At 41.0% G+C, this 14,564-nt stretch overlaps 1 protein-coding gene across 6 annotated transcripts in view; it reads left to right on the top strand.

The window, feature by feature from the left end:
* Nucleotides 1-13,426, top strand: part of CLUAP1 (clusterin associated protein 1) — a 33,015-nt gene extending 19,589 nt beyond the window's left edge. For 2 of the 6 annotated variants that reach the window (XR_014794882.1, XR_014794884.1), the window contains 5 exons: nucleotides 4,721-4,828; nucleotides 6,781-6,836; nucleotides 8,203-8,396; nucleotides 8,494-9,297; nucleotides 9,495-10,272. Coding sequence is in view for 1 of the 6 variants with exons in the window: in XM_084882415.1 (XP_084738541.1) it covers nucleotides 4,721-4,828; nucleotides 6,781-6,836; nucleotides 8,203-8,349 (311 nt within the window). In the remaining 5 variants the exon portion in view is untranslated. Of the gene's footprint in view, nucleotides 1-4,720; nucleotides 4,829-6,780; nucleotides 6,837-8,202; nucleotides 9,298-9,477; nucleotides 10,273-12,477 lie in introns of those variants that run through there. The other 4 variants (XR_014794883.1, XR_014794886.1, XR_014794885.1 and 1 more) reach the window with 3 other exon arrangements.
* Nucleotides 13,427-14,564: the final 1,138 nt, after the last annotated feature.

The raw sequence follows: 14,564 nt of genomic DNA, 5'->3' as shown, positions 1-14,564 counted from the left end.
AGGGCAAAGTCTCCAACAGGAGGTCCTGTCCTTGCGTGGCACATGGAAGCTCTCTGGAATAGACCCTTTTGGGTTCATTTCTTTGTCTTGATTGGCCATTGGAGATTGATTCAACCTCAAGTCCCTCTCCTTTCCCCAGAAATCAGGACTTAAAGTTCCAATTCTCTAATCACCTGTTTGGCTCCTACTGGCAACCAGGCCCACCCTTGGGTGAGATCCAAAAGTCACCTCATTTACCTAACTAGAGACACCATTGTTACTCTCGTCGTCTAAGCAAGTCCTTGCTTGGGATTTGGGAGCTCTGTGCCAGGACTGGGAGGAAGGCCAAATCTATATTTCTTATTATAAATCACAATATCTTAGTAACCTTGCTGTGACTCCGTTTTTATGGTATAGTGCAGGGGTCCTCAAACTTTTTAAAGTGGGGGCCAGATCACGGTCCCTCAGAGAGCTGGAGGGCCGGACTATATGAACTACTAATTCCTACTGTAACACCTCGGCTGCGCTCACTGCCCAAAAAACCTGGCGGGCCGGATCAGACTCCTCTGCGGGCCGCATGTGGCCCGTGGGCTGTAGTTTGAAGACCCCTGGTATAGTGGAAATCAGGTGTTTATACAAGGTGGGACAAAAGGAAAATAATTCAATTAAAAAAGAAAAGAATACAATAATTAGTAAGTAATAATACCAGAATAACCTCTGTGTTTTGAGTACTCCCAACTGTAAACCTTTTGCCCTGCCTGTACTTACTGCATGCCCACTGTGTATCAGGCATTGTGCCAGCCCACAGTGATTGGTGAGGCTCTCAGGGAGCTCCAAGTCTAGAACTGTACTATCCACTCCTTAGCCATCACTGGAAATGTGGCTAGTCCAAACTGAGGTGTGCTGTTTGTTGAGAATAGGTAACCAGACAACCAATGGGTCTGGGCTGCCTGTCACTGCTTGAGCCAATTAAGCAGAGACAGGGTTGAATCATGTATGAGTGTTTATTCCATTAATACTGGGAGTATGGGAAAGCAGCAAGTCACCACAAAAATCTGCTCTGCAACCCCCCATGTGTTGAGTAGGACACAGATTACATGGGTAAGTAGGCAATGTGGACGGGGTAGGACTCCATTGTTTGGGCAACAAGGTTGTGAATCTTTCCACTATAATAGGCAGGACTGGACTGAGAATTAACTGTATTCCAAGGTTGACTCCCAAGTCCAAGGTTGACTGCCAGGTGTAAGGTCGACTCCCAGATCCCTGGGGCCTGCCATTCCCAGCCAGGTTAGAAGGTCCTTTCTTTAATCAGAACAAGGCAATCACAGTTAACAGAGCATGATTAATATTTTTATAACTATAATTAATCCCCAATATTCTATTTTTGCCCGTAACAAATATATACCAGATTTTGAAAGAAAAGTAAAATTACTCATAATTTTTTACATTGGTTACTTGTTGAAATGACATTTTAGGTATTTTGGGTTAAAGAAAACATTAAAAGTACCAGTTTCTTTTTACTTTAATTTAGTCACTAGAAATTCTAAAATTACACCTGTCGCTGGCATGATATTTCTGTTGAATAGTGCTGTTCTAAAAGAAGAAACTTACAAACTGCCTATAGTTTGAGTGGGTATGAAATAGTATCTCATTGTGGTTTTCATTTTAATTTCTCTAATGGCTAATGAAATGGAGCATCTTTTCATGTGTTTATTGCTGTTTTTTAAAAAATATATTTTATTGATTTTTTTTTTTTTTTAATAGAGAGGAAGGGAGAGGGATAGAGAGCTAGAAACATCAATGAGAGAGAAACACCAACCAGCTTTCTCCTGCACACCCCCTACTGGGGATGGGTCCACAACCAAGGTACATGCCCTTGAAAGTAATCGAACCCGGGACCTTTCAGTCCGCAGACCGATGCTCTATCCACTAAGCCAAACTGGTTTCGGCTTATTGCTGTTTTTATATCTTCTTTGGAGAGATATCTATTCAAGTCCTTTGCACATTTTTAAATTGGTTTATTTATCATTTTATTATTGAGTTGTAAGAGGTTTTTTTTTATATATATTCTCGGTACTAGAATATATAAAGTATTTTATAAATGATTTAAATGATTTGTGAATTGCAAATAATTTCTCATTCTTTAGGATGTTTTCACTTTTTTGATGATGTCCTTTGCTGTACAAAGTGGTTTAAAAAATATATATTTTATTGATTTTTTTACAGAGAGGAAGGGAGAGGCATAGAGAGTTAGAAACATCAATGAGATAGAAACATTGATCAGCTGACCCCTGCACACCTCCTACTGGGGATGTGCCCGCAATCAAAGTATATGCCGTTGACTGGAATTGAACCTGGGACCTTTCAGTCCGCAGGCCGATGCTCTGTCCACTGAGTCAAAATTGGTTAGGGCTGCTGAACAAGGTTTTAATGAAAACCAGTTTGTCAGTTTCTTCTTTGTTGCTTGTGCTTTTAGTGTCATATCTAAGTAGAAATCCCTGCTTAATTCAAGATCACCAAGATTTATGCCTGTGTTTTCTTCTAGGAGTTTTATAGTTTTAACTCTTACATTTAGGTCTCTGATCCATTTTTTTTTTAAATCATAAAGCAATTTTATTTTTGCTCCTGCTGTTTCTTTAAGCCCCCTCATTTGTCTAGTTGTATTATGTGTCCAGTGATAAGTATAGTCCTCAATACTTTTCTGATATATTTTACTTTAAAAAACAAATAAGCAAAGTGAACATAAAAAGCAAAACACCAGTTTATATAAAAAAGCACAGTCTATGTTCAGTATTTTTACTATATCCAGACAGCACTAATAACCAAAACTACAAGGTTAATTTCAGAGTAAATTCTCCCCTCCTCTATGTCCAGCCAGCTGTAGGATGGTACCTGCAGTAGGTAAGAAGGCATCCCTTACTCTTCCCTGGGAGGAGAGTGCCTTGGGTAAGCGAACACAATTAAAGATAGGATGGGAATCTGGGGAGTCTGGTGCTGAAATCCATGAATATGAGCTCTTGAGCAAATCCTTTCAATTCTTAAGTAGGCAACATAGTCTGATCCATTTTTAATTAATTTGTAAATGATGTGAGACAAGGACCCTACTTCATTCTTTTGCACGTGGCGAGCTAGTTGTCCCAGCACCATTGGTTGGAAAGATGGTCCTTTCCCTATTGAATTTTACCAGCACTATGGTCTGCTGTACTTAATTTTAACATCAGTGACAACTCGGTGATTTCAGTGTCAGCATGCCTTAGTTTTAGTTTACCTGCTTAGTCCTCAGTGAAATGTTTTGAGTTGTCAGAAGAAATCATGTTAAGCCTGAAATATCTGTCTTAATGTTGTTTTAAAATTCATGATATGATTTGGTTTATGTTGCATTGGGTACCGATTTACTACCATAATTTTCCTGGATGAAGTAAAAATGAACAAAGCTGAACAGTGATTTCATTTTATAATCACTAATTTGTGTTAATATTTAATCATATTCTCTGGTTAGGGCTTTTGGAAGGTGGTAGTTTTCAGATCAATTGTCTTGAAGTCTTGCAGGATGCTCTCACTGACACTCTCTGGCTCCCAGGTCTGCTCCGCTCTTCTCTCCATGGCTAAAGAAAGCAGAAAACGTTCACTGTGCTCAGCTAGACATAGCCGCCACTTCATTTCCCTCTTAGATTGGCCTAAGCAAAGCTTTTTTGTAGACGAACTCTTCCTATACTTCCAAACTGACTTATGAGTCAGTGATCAGAGCAGCAACTGCCAAGTGCCATTCTTTTTTTCTTTACAGAGAGGAAGGGAGAGAAACATTGATGAGAGAGAAACATCAATCTGCTGTCTCCTGCACACCCCTACTGGGTACGGTGCCCACAACCAAGGTACATGCCCTTGACTGGAATCGAACCTGGGATCCTTGAGTCCACAGGCCGACGCTTATCCACTGAGCCAAACCGGTTTGGGCTTTCAGTGCCATGCTTACAACCTATGTGTGTCTCTGGATGCAGAGTAGTCAGGTGATGGGCGTAAAAACTTTTTCTCCCCGCTGAGGAAAATCTCATCCTGTAGGTTTTCATAAGGAAATGTTCAACGTGCACCCAACTCCCGGAGAGTATTTAAGAAATTAATGTAAAAGGCCATGATGTTGAGAATGACCGTTCTTTATATATCTTTATAATGGAATTTTCTCTGGTGAAGTACGTCATGAGCACCAGTGCCCATTGCCAGTCAGTAGGTCGCCATCTTTCTCACGCCAGCCCTCGTCAGGCCGTTCCTATCCTGGTCTCCTTCTTGCCTCCAGCCTTGTTTTGGTGCGGTCACTGAGCTTTTCAGTGGGGTATTCTTCATCTTTGTTATCCTCGAGGAGCTTGAATTTTGGTGACACAGCCTAAGATTGAACCAAGAATTTTTTCCCCCTTCCAACTAACCAAGAACTCCTAGCTATCTTGACAGCTGCTAGTCCATTGTTTAATTTCACATACTGGAATAGTGTTTCTAGCTAATGTATCAGACCCACTTTTTTCTAGCTTTGGAAAAAATAAATAAATAAAAAATAAATAAACTGCCTGTTGTTTGTATTAACTCTTCACTAAGTATCTACTAGCAAATCCTGAAGTTCTCGTAAAATCTAATGCATCAAAAGAAAGGCTGAGAAGTGCATATGACTTGCCAAGAACCTTACTGGACAGAGGCTGGTTTAGAATCCACCCCTTTCCCCCCTTTTTTCCCCCCTAATTTGTGTTCCTGCCAGGTAATGACGACTCTGATATCGACATCCAGGAGGATGATGAATCTGACAGTGAACTGGAAGAGAGACGGCTGTCCAAGCCACGGACAGCCATGGAGGTGCTCATGCAAGGTACCAGGCCGCTTTCACTTGCCCCCCTCCCTGTGCCTGTCACAGCACACCACGGCCCGAACTGGGTCAGGGCTGCTTGCTATTAAGGCCCATAAGCACACTGTGAACGGCCCTGCTCTAGGTTTTCTCTGCTCTGCTGTTTATCAGGATTTGGCTCTTAAACTGCTCAGTGGTCATCTTTGTCACTAATGCTCTTCTTATCTCGAGTCCCAAGAACGGCCAGTTCTTATTTGTGGCTTGGTGTTTCTCACAGAGTTTACTGGAACACACTGCCTCTGCCACTGAGCTATATTCTGCCCGTTTTGGGCCCAAACTGTTCTCCGTGCAGTTAATACCTTATAGTCAGATAATGTCCAAAGAAGGGACTTGCAGAAACATCTCTGCCTTTTAAAAATGTTCTAATTTCTACTTTCTCACTGTAACAGATTCAAGCAATAAAATGCGTGGAGCAAATCTGGGCGAGAGGTCTTCCTCATGTTTCACTCCCCACCTTAGGCTAGGGTGCATCCTTCCAAATTACCTTCACACACACACACACTGAAACATGGACACAAAGAGCTTCGAAATGTTCTTTAATCGGAGTGGGACCATACTGTGTGTATGGTTCTGCAATCTGCTTAAAAAAATTTAAATCTATTGAACTCTTCCCATGTCAGTAAAATACAGATCTCCTTTCTTTTTGATAGCTGCATATTATTAGTCCATAATATGTCTGTACCTGTAATTTACTTGGGCATTCTCATTTTAAAGATGCTTAAGTTTCTATCAGTACTTAAGGTACTCTTTCCTTGTAGATTTTTCTGCACATCTCCAAGTGTTTCTTTAGTCTATGTCATTAAAAGTGGGATTCTTAGGTCAAAGGTTATATAAATTAAATTCTGATACTACTAAATTTGCCCTATATTTACCTTTAAAAACATTTCTTATTTACCACTTATTAATTTTCGGAGCACAATTGCATTTTTATATACACAATAAATTTAAATGGTAAATTATCTTCCATTTGTCATTTCATATTAACTTTTATTGTTAACTGTTTTATTTTAGGTCCACCTATCTTATTACATTTTGCTTTATTCATAGGATAGTTAGATGCTCTGATATTTTTTTTTCCTTTAATTTTTTGAAAGCTTCATGACATCGCTAGAGATTAGAGGTTATGACTCCTATTCTACCATATGAGAGCCAGGGCTCTAAAATGGTATGTGATTAGTTCAGCTGAACCTCGTAAAGGCACTGGTGCTCCTAAATTCTACTTCTGACAAGTCACTGCAGAAGTGAAACAACACAAGACCTGCATTTTACTGACCCAAGGAACAGTATCCTTAAACAGCTCCGGCCTATCCTGAGTGGCCTCCCTCTGAGCTGCCCTCCATCAGAAGTAGAATTTAGGAGGTTTCTCTGGAGGCCTGGGCGGTCATGGGTGTTGCTTTCTCAGCCTTCAGGTATGAGAGCAGCTCTCCGTCTCCACCCAGTGAAGGATGCGTCCTGAGTCTGCATAATCACATCCAGACTTCCACAGGAGGGATGGAGAACCACTCAAATAATGATGATGTTTTCAAAGATGAACTTTTAAAAATAAATATTTTTATAATTATAGAGAAGAAGGGAGAGGGAGAGAGAAACATCAATGATGAGAATCATTGATTGGATGCCTCCCTAAATCACTTTAGGGAATGTGATTTTCCCCTAAAACATTTATAGAATGCATCTTTATTTTTCTGATTTATGATTCATGCTTACATTTCACTGCCCTTTTCTTTGTGTTAATGTGGAAATGCAGAAAATCCGTTTCCATTTGTGGGCAGTTCTGATTAGCTGAGATGCTACTTGAGTAAATTTTTCTGATTTCTTCTTTTTCCTAATGTTCTAAGGAAGGCAAATCTTAAATGCCATTTTAAGCCTTGTTTTATAAGGTTTTTTAAATTTCTTCATGCTTTTATTCTCCCCAGGAAGACCTAGCAAACACATCGTGGGCACCATGCAAGGTGGAGACTCCGATGACGATGTGAGTCCCGCCCCGCCCCGTTAGCAGCTGTTTTCTTTCTGGTCTAGGGCTGGTCTCGGACTGATTGGCCAGGAACTAAGCACATTTGACCAGCTTAGCGTCAGGTGTGGTTTCGCAGCCCGAGTCACTGGATTTGTGGCAGATTGGCTCCCAAGAGCTGGATTCTCTTCTTTGATTGTTGATGGCTCATTTCTTTTCAATGAATCTGCTTCCCCTACTTTTCCCCCTCTCATGTTCTGTCTGCTCTCACTTTCCAAAGATGGCAGGAGCACCAGCTCTGTTAGGTAAATGCAAGACTTCCAGCTCCAAGAAACAGGTTGGTTTTCTTTTTCACCCCATCCATCCATCTATCCATCCATCTATCCGTGTGTGCGTGTGTGTGTGTGTGTGTCTGTGTGTGTGTATTAGCTTGCTCAGGGCCAGCAGAGAACCTTCCCCAAGAATGATGCTTCTGTTTTCCCCTCCTCCCCCCAACCCCTATTGATTTCAGACAGAGTGGGGAGGAAGGAGGAAAGAGGAGGGGGAGAGAGAGAGAGAGAGAGAGAAACATTGACATGAGAGAGACACATTGATTGGCTGCTCCTGCTCTTCAGGGATCAAAAATGCAACTGAGGTTTGTGACCTCATGGAAATCATATCCATGATCCTTCAGTCCAGGGGCTTAAGGTCTAACCACTGAGTCAAAACACAGCCAGGGTGATTAAAAAAAAATAAATTATTGATTTTAGAGTGGAGGGGAGGAGAGAGAGAGAAACATCAATGATGAGAATCATTGATTGGCTGCCTCCTGCATGCCCCACACTGGGAATCAAGCTCACAACCTAGGCATGTGCTCTGACTGGGAATTGAACCTGACTTCCTGGTTGATAGGTCGACCACACTCAACCACTGAGGCATGCCAGCAGGGCGAGAGTGTTTCTTTTCTCTTTCTCCCTACAACATTTTCCTTCGTGGCTCTCCATCCCCAATCTGTCAAAAGTCAAAATAAGCCTTCCTTCCCTCTCTCCTACCCACTGGTGGGTCTCTGAGCCACCAGGAGCAAAGCAGCATCCAGTGAGCCTCGGGCAGGTCTCATGTTCCCGAGTCATCAGTGGGAAAGCCAGTCCCTGCAGCACCTACCTTGGATTATTGCATCTTGGTATTTGAAGGTTACTGCTTAGAGGATACATTGATCTCTGTATTGCGGCCAGCAGTATCTAAATGTTTTATGCCCCCACAACCTGACCGCTTCTCTGCCAAGCTCCTCCTCCACATGGGGGTGTTGCTAGTTATTGAGCTACTAGTAAAAGGGTGAGGTAGGGTCTTGGTGACAAGATGTCAGGAACAAAGTGGGACCTCGGTTGTATTTGCTGTGTTTTTCCTATAGGAAGACTCCGAGGACAGTGAGATTGACATGGAAGACGATGAAGAAGACGACGATCTGGAAGACGAGAGCATTGCTCTCTCTCCAGCTAAGTCTAGCCGAAGGGTCCGGAAACCTGAGCCCCTGGAAGAGAGTGACAATGACTTCTGACTTTCTTGTCAAGGGACCCGTGCAGATTAAAACCCTCAGATTTGTAGGTAAATGAGAATTTAAAAGGTTAGAAAGGAAACATATTTTGTTTTCTAAGTCAGTTTGACTTATTGTTACTGAAGTATTACCTGTTTTTTGCTTTAGCCTCCTATCTGTTACTCCATGAAGCTTAAACAAGAACCAGAGCAAACTCCAAAGATGATTTTTTTGCCTTATCTCCTAAAAAAAAAGGGAAATAAGTGTGTACTTAGCGATTCACATCCACAGGACAGAAACTTGAGGAGAAACAAGTTTCTATGTAAGTTTTGATTATTGTTGTCGTCACATCTGTCCTCTACGAGTCAGCGGACAAACCTGCGGCTGGCACTGCACATAAGGACTCGTTTTAGGAATCAGCGTCGGACTATTAGTAACTTGTACAGTTTAGAGGCTCTTAATTCTAGCTTCTATTCTGTTTTATAGTCTTTTTTCCCCTGCATGCTCACAATACCAAGCTTTAAATGTATTTTACTAAAATTTTCTGAATGAAATTTAGTTAAGTCAGATGAAAACCACTTTCTTTGAAAATTAGGCAACAGAAGATCCTCCAGATTATAAATACCCTATTTTCTCTCAGAAGGCCAGCATTCCTTCTTAGGAAAGTTGACTTAAAAAAATAAACCAGAACTGAAATAGGTAGAGTAACACTAGAATTTCCCTATTGTGAAGAGACAAGTGACAGGTGGCATTTTTGTTTGCTTTTTAGAAAGCGCAGAACAGTCTATATTGGTTTTCAGTTATAAAGTAAGAAGACTTCTGAAGTTACTTCTCCTAATAAATGTTTTTAAGAGCATATTTTTATATTATTAAATAAATTTTACTTGAAAATGTAATTTTTTTGTTTATTTGCACTGATAAATACTCTAGAAAAATTCATAGTAACGTTACTATGGTACATGTAAACCAGGGGTCCTCAAACTTTTTAAAGTGGGGGCCAGATCACGGTCCCTCAGAGAGCTGGAGGGCCGGACTATATGAACTACTAATTCCTACTGTAACACCTCGGCTGCGCTCACTGCCCAAAAAACCTGGCGGGCCGGATCAGACTCCTCTGCGGGCTGCATGTGGCCCTCGGGCCGTAGTTTGAAGACCCCTAATAACTTTAGGAGACTGCGACAATTAGTGCTATCATCTTTGCTTTTTACCTATCTTTTTCTAAATTTTATATATGAGATTACCCCCCCCCTTTTTTTTTTTTAAACATTCAGCATTCAGTTAATTCATCAGTAATTTGAGATGTGCCATCTTTTTAAAATTAAATATATTTTTATTGATTTTCCCTTAAAGAGAAAGGGAAAGGGAAAAAGAGATAGAAACATAAATGATGAGAAAGAATCATTGATTGGCTGCCTCCTGCATGCCTCCTATTGGGGATTGATTCCACAACCCAGGCATGTGCTCCGACCAGGAATCGAACCGTGACCTCCTGGTTTTATAGGTCAATGCTCAACCACTGAGCTATGCCAGCTGGGTGAGATGTGCCATTTTTGAAACAATAAGCTAAATGGAAATTAGGTGTGTTGGGAGCCTTGCTAACCATTCGGGTGCCATGGCTTCTAAGGTGCAAAAGAGTCCCTGCACCTTTTTAAAAAAATATGGATTTCAGAGAGAAAGGGAGAGGGAGAAAGAAAGATAAAAACATCAATGATGAGAGAGAAACATTGATTGGCTGCTTCCTGCAGGGGATCAAGCCTCCAACCTGGGCATGTGTCTTTGACCAGAATCGAACCCGGGACCTTTCAGTCCACAGGCTGACGCTCTACCCATTGAGCCAAACCAGCTAGGGCAAGTCACTGCATCTTCTTGGATGTTACAGTTTTGGTTCACCTGAGTCTGACCTGACTTATATTTTGAAAAAAACTAAAAATGTGTTATTATTTTCCATATGTGACGCTTTCTTCTAATGGGCATTAGCTTGGGAGTCCTACCCAAGCCACTGATAGAATGTCCACAGATAGAGTAACGGCTGTAATGGGTGATTCATTCTTTCACCTGCTTCTTGGTCATCCTTCATTCCTTGGTTAATTGAATTTGTGCAGGCTCTCAGTGGCTTCTGTCAACAAAGGAGGTACAAGTACTCGATCATGTTATCAATGTATTTCTGTCACTGTAATGGGTCCAAATATGTGCAAGTGCCTTATGGCCTGGTGTGATTTGGTTTTAGTTACACAGCAAAGCAGACTCAGGCCCCACAGAAGCTTGAGTGATTATGTCTGTGAAAAACTAGCTTACAGCGGTGGGTTTTTGTTTTTTACTGTATAATTAAAGGATCTCTTAAAATGCTTTAAAATATGTGTATTGACAGAAAATAATAAAGGAATTTTTTAAGTTCTCAATTTAAAAAAAAATGTTTTTATTGAGTTTTTATAGAGAGGAAGGGAGAGGGATAGAGAGTTAGAAACATTGATGAAAGAGAAACATCGATCAGCTGCCTCCTGCACACTACTTACTGGGGTTGTGCCCGCAATCAAGGTACATGCCCTCGACTGGAATCGAACCTGGAATCCTTCAGTCCGCAGTCCGATACTCTATCCACTGAGCCAAACTGGTTAGGGCATAAGTTCTCAATTTTTATTGGTGGTAGCCATCAAGAACAAAGTACAAAGACGTCCTCTAGGAAATCAGAAGAACTGTTTCCCTTTTGGCTGGGACAGGAAGAAATAAATGCAAGATATCTTTCCGTGGCATTGTAAACGGTAATATCAGTACCAAACATCTGGAGGGAAGATGTGTCTCTGGTAAGCAACATGCTACGTAAATATCACAGCTGTTCGATTGACCCAGGGGAGCTCTTGGGTGCTGGACTCCAGGCCTGGTTGAATTGGAAGAGAACGAAAAGATTCTGCCTCTTACCCGGAACAGAAGTCCTTTCAATGAGGATGTGACCGGAACAGGAAGACAAAGGGTTCAAGAAGGTGTGTCATTAGGGGGAAACGGAACTGATGGAATGACCAGTGTGTCTGTGAGAGACAGTATTCAGATTTTACACTTCTCTTGGATAGTTTGGAAAATAATTAAGTAATAGTGACATAGAAAATTCATTAAATTTAAAAAATAATACAACTTCATTCTAGAAAGAACAATGACATAGGAAGAAAATGGCTTAGCAATGATCCATACTAATAAATTCATAAGATAAATACTAAATGATGATTCAACCCCAAATCATACTATAACTGTTGGAAGGAGGAAGAGAAAAAAGGGGGACATAAGGTGATGTATGTACAAGTGCCATTTCCCATAAAAGAAAGTCAATAGGTACTCTAAAATGATTAAGCAATAAATAGTGGACTTTGGAAATTAGGAAATCGGGGACTTTAGCCAGGAGAAGTGAGATAGCAGGAGAGGTTGGAATTTAAGGCCAACACAGTGAGTACTGATGACTATTGAGAAAGGGATGGTCATAGTGAAAAGAGAGGACAGAGCTGGGGGAGAAAAGCAAGGTCAAAGATCATTTTGGAGGACCGAGCACAGGAATTGTTTTAGGAATCAGTGTCAGACTATTAATCATTTGTACAATTTAGAGGCTTTTGATTCCAGACTTTATTTTGTTTTATGTCTGTATATATGTGAGGGAAACTTTTTTTTTTTTTTTTTTTTTTTTTTTTTTTAGCTGAGAGAAACTAGCTTGTGAAATGGGAGGGGTTGAATTAGAGAGAGAGAGAAAAAAATTTATGCAGCAAAGTCTTCATTAGGAGCCATTCTGCTTAAATTCATACTTTATATTGAAAATATACATACCAGAAAGCCAGTTGGGTAGAAACTACTATTTGAGGTAAGAAGGCTAAGATTGACTTCACAATTTTTTACACCTCGATTTCTATAGTGTCTGTTATAGAAACTGTTTTCTTGACTTGGGCAATAGGTAGAGAACCCACAATATTGAGGCATTTCCTCAGAAGATGAGCCAAAGTAACCCTAGAATGAAGGATGGCTGACTGGCTAACAACGCTTAAAAGCAAGTTTTGAAGGATCCAAGTGTTTCTAAGTAATTGTGTACCAGAACAAAGATCAAGAATATTTTTATAAGTATAAAACCAGCACCCAGATAAAATTCCCAATTTCTGGTGTTCAATAAATAATTACCAGGCATGAAGACTCTGCAGCTCAAAGGCAGCCCAAATATCCTTGAAAGAGCACCCTGAGGAGAAACAAGCTTGACCACTATGTCATCACCAAGTACTGCCTTACTATGGAGCCAACCATGAAGAAGACAGAAGACAACAATACACTTGTGTTCATTGTGGACATCAATGTCAGCAAGCACAAGATCAAATAGGCTGTGAAGAAGCTCTATGATATTGATGTGGCCAAAGTCAACACCTGATTTGGCTTGATGGAGGGAAGAAGGCATATGTTCGGCTCCTGACTTTGGAATTCCAATAAAATTGAGATCTGAGTCCAGCTCCCTAATCTTATGTAATAAAAGCTTAATATGCAAATCAACTGAACGGAGGAATGACCATTGGAACAACTGGTCGCTATGATGTGCACTGACCACCAGGGGGCAGACGCTCAACGCAGGAGCTGCCCCCAACCTGCAGGCCCCAGGCCAGCCAAGGCAGGTGCCAGCAGGGGCCCCCAATTGCCCTGCCGGTTGCCCCTCAGAGAGAGGCGACTGGCAGTGGTGGCAGGGGGTAGAGCCGATAAGTGGGCAGCATCAGGCTGGCCAAAGTGGGTGCAGTGGGGGCCCCTCATTGCCCCGCCGGTCGCCCCACAGATCGATCGACCCTGATCACTGGCCAGGCCAAGGGACCTTACCCGGGCACAAATTTTGTGCATCAGGCCTCTAGTTCTAAATATAAATTTTTTTCACTGTAAAAAAATTATCAGGCATATACAGCAAAATAAACCATTAACAAAACAACAAGAAAGCCCACGGTGTGGGAGAACATATTTGCAAATAATACCACTGATAAAAGTTTAATCTCCAACATTTACAGACAGCTTATACAACTAAATGAAAGGAAGATGAATGATCCAATTAAAAAATGGGCAATGGACCTAAATAGAATATTTTCAAAAGAAAGACAGAAGGAAGGCCAAAAGGCACATGAAAACATGCTCAAAGTCACTAATTGTCCGAGAGGTGCAAATCAAAACAACAATGCGGTACCATCTCACACCTGTCAGAATGGCCAACATCAACAAATCAATAAACGACAAGTGTTGGCGAGGTTGCAGAGAAACAGGAACCCTCATGCACTGCTGGTGGGAATGCAGACTGGTGCAACCACTGTGGAGAACAGTATGGAGCTTCCTCAAAAAACTGAAAATGGAACTCCCATTTGACCCAGTAATCCCACTTCTAGGAATATATCCCAAGAAACTAGAAACACCAATCAGAAAGGATATATGCACCTCTATGTTCATAGCAGCACAATCTACAATAGCCAGAATTTGGAAACAGCCTAGGTGCCCGTCAGCAGATGATTGGATCCAAAAACTATGGTACATCTACACAATGGAATACTATGCTGCCATAAAAAAGAAGGAATTCTCATCATTTGCAGCAACCTGGCTGGAATTGGAGAACATCATGCTGAGTGAAATAAGCCAATCAATGAAAGAGAAACACCACATGACCTCACTCATTTGTGGATGATAAAGAACATTATAAACTGATGAACCAAGAGACAGATATAGAGACAGTAAAGCAACAGGCAGACTGTCAAATTACAGTGGGGAGGGGAGGAAGATCTGGGGGAGATAATAGATCAACCGAAGGACTTGTGTACATGCATATAAGTACAACCAATGGACATAAAACTCTGGGGAGGGAGGATATGTATGGGAGGGAGGGAGGGGGGCAAAAAAAATCAATAAAATATATTAAAAAATAATAAAAATTTTAAAAAAAGGAAAAAAAATTATCAGGCATAATGAGAAAAATCAAGAAATAACCCATAAATGAATGATAGGTGATAGAGTTAGTAGAAAAGAACATTCTTTCAATTATATATTCAGTGTATTCAGGTGGTAGAGGAAATCATGAGCATATTAAGGACAGACACGGAAGATATAAAGTAAGCCTCAAACAAAACTTCTAGAGAGTAAAAAAATGAGATGAAACTAAACAAACTGAGATGAGAGCAGTCAGACACTGCAGAAGAAAACATTACTGATCGTGAAGACAGCAATAGAGACTGTACAGAATGAAAAACAAGACACCCCAC

This window comes from Pipistrellus hanaki (assembly GCF_964339955.1).
Source record: "Pipistrellus hanaki genome assembly, chromosome: 4".
Taxonomy (NCBI): Eukaryota; Metazoa; Chordata; class Mammalia; order Chiroptera; family Vespertilionidae; genus Pipistrellus; species Pipistrellus hanaki.
Note: the sequence above shows the minus strand (reverse complement) of the source record. Positions and strands in the feature narration are given on the sequence as shown.